This window comes from Propithecus coquereli, unplaced genomic scaffold, assembly GCF_000956105.1.
Source record: "Propithecus coquereli isolate 6110/MARCELLA unplaced genomic scaffold, Pcoq_1.0 Scaffold198, whole genome shotgun sequence".
Classification (NCBI taxonomy): domain Eukaryota; kingdom Metazoa; phylum Chordata; class Mammalia; order Primates; family Indriidae; genus Propithecus; species Propithecus coquereli.
Window position 1 is genome coordinate 1774256 of NW_012144744.1, and position 1123 is coordinate 1775378.

General features: G+C 35.8%; 1 protein-coding gene across 1 annotated transcript in view; it reads left to right on the forward strand.

Annotated features, from left to right (window-relative positions):
- Positions 1-1123, forward strand: part of ANO5 (anoctamin 5) — a 61774-nt gene that overhangs the window by 8884 nt on the left and 51767 nt on the right. Inside the window, 1 exon segment of the mRNA XM_012643485.1 lies at positions 299-349. Coding sequence (XP_012498939.1) covers positions 299-349 — 51 coding nt within the window.

Consider the following 1123-nt stretch of genomic DNA (forward strand, 5'->3'; position numbering starts at 1 on the left):
ATTAATCAGAGTCCTGTTAGTCATAGGATAATTTGAGAAGGGCTTAATAAAAAGACCTTTATAAAGATGGGGTACCGGAGAATCCCAGTATGGATAGGTCTAATAACTATGAATTTATCATCCATACAACTGAAAGGAAGAGGGGAGGGAGCAGTTATTGGGACCCAGAAGGAAAAAGGAAAGGAAAGGAAAAAGAAGAAAAAAGTCATGTACTAAAGGCATTATTGAGAGGCTTTTTGTAATTCTTACTTCAGTCCTGGGCAGGATTTTCTAACTCTGTATTGGTTGCTTCACACAGCCTGCAAAGAGATTCAATTTGTTCCTGAGGCGGCGTCTGATGGTAAACCCAGTACTGAATAATGCTGCTTGTGCCCTGGATGGCTGCTATGATAGCTTGGGTGGTTTTTCTTCCAATGGATACTATTGATTTGGGGGGACTTTGTCATTAATTCCTAGTCTCCAGACAGTTGAGGTTTAAAATTGGTGATTTTTAATATTTTTTGGATGTAATGAAATCAATGGACCCTTTTCCTAAAATGTATATACCCCCTCACATACCCAATTTACATAATTACAGAGGTTTATGAACTTCCGTCAGGAATACAGATTTATGAACTACATTATTCAAAGAGAAGCCACTGAAATGTTTGCTTCATTATAAACAGGCATTTCTAAGAAGAAATCAAATATAAACTCAAATGCACACACACATGACAAAAATATGATCTTTATGTCATATTTTTAGCAAAACAAAAGCATGATGTGTTTTAATGGAATTCAGTTATATGTAACAGATTATCAGTATTTTTTTGTTCCAGTTAGTGTTCAATAGTTAATTTGTGTTAACAGTCCTAAAACATGTACTTCATGGTGACTTACAAGGCTACCAGTGATTTTTCTGTGTGTGTGTGTGTGTGTGTGTGTGTGTGTGTGTGTGTTTTAATTTATAGATTATCATCAGGACATGACATAATGATAGAAGTTTGGGTTTTCCTAGGTAGCCTTTGGCTTTCAGGAGAAGGAGAGTATATTTACCCATTTTGATTGTGCACTCTGGAAATAATTGGAGTTGCAATCCTCTTAGCTACTTTGTTTATTCCTTAATTTTCAAACACCCTGAGTT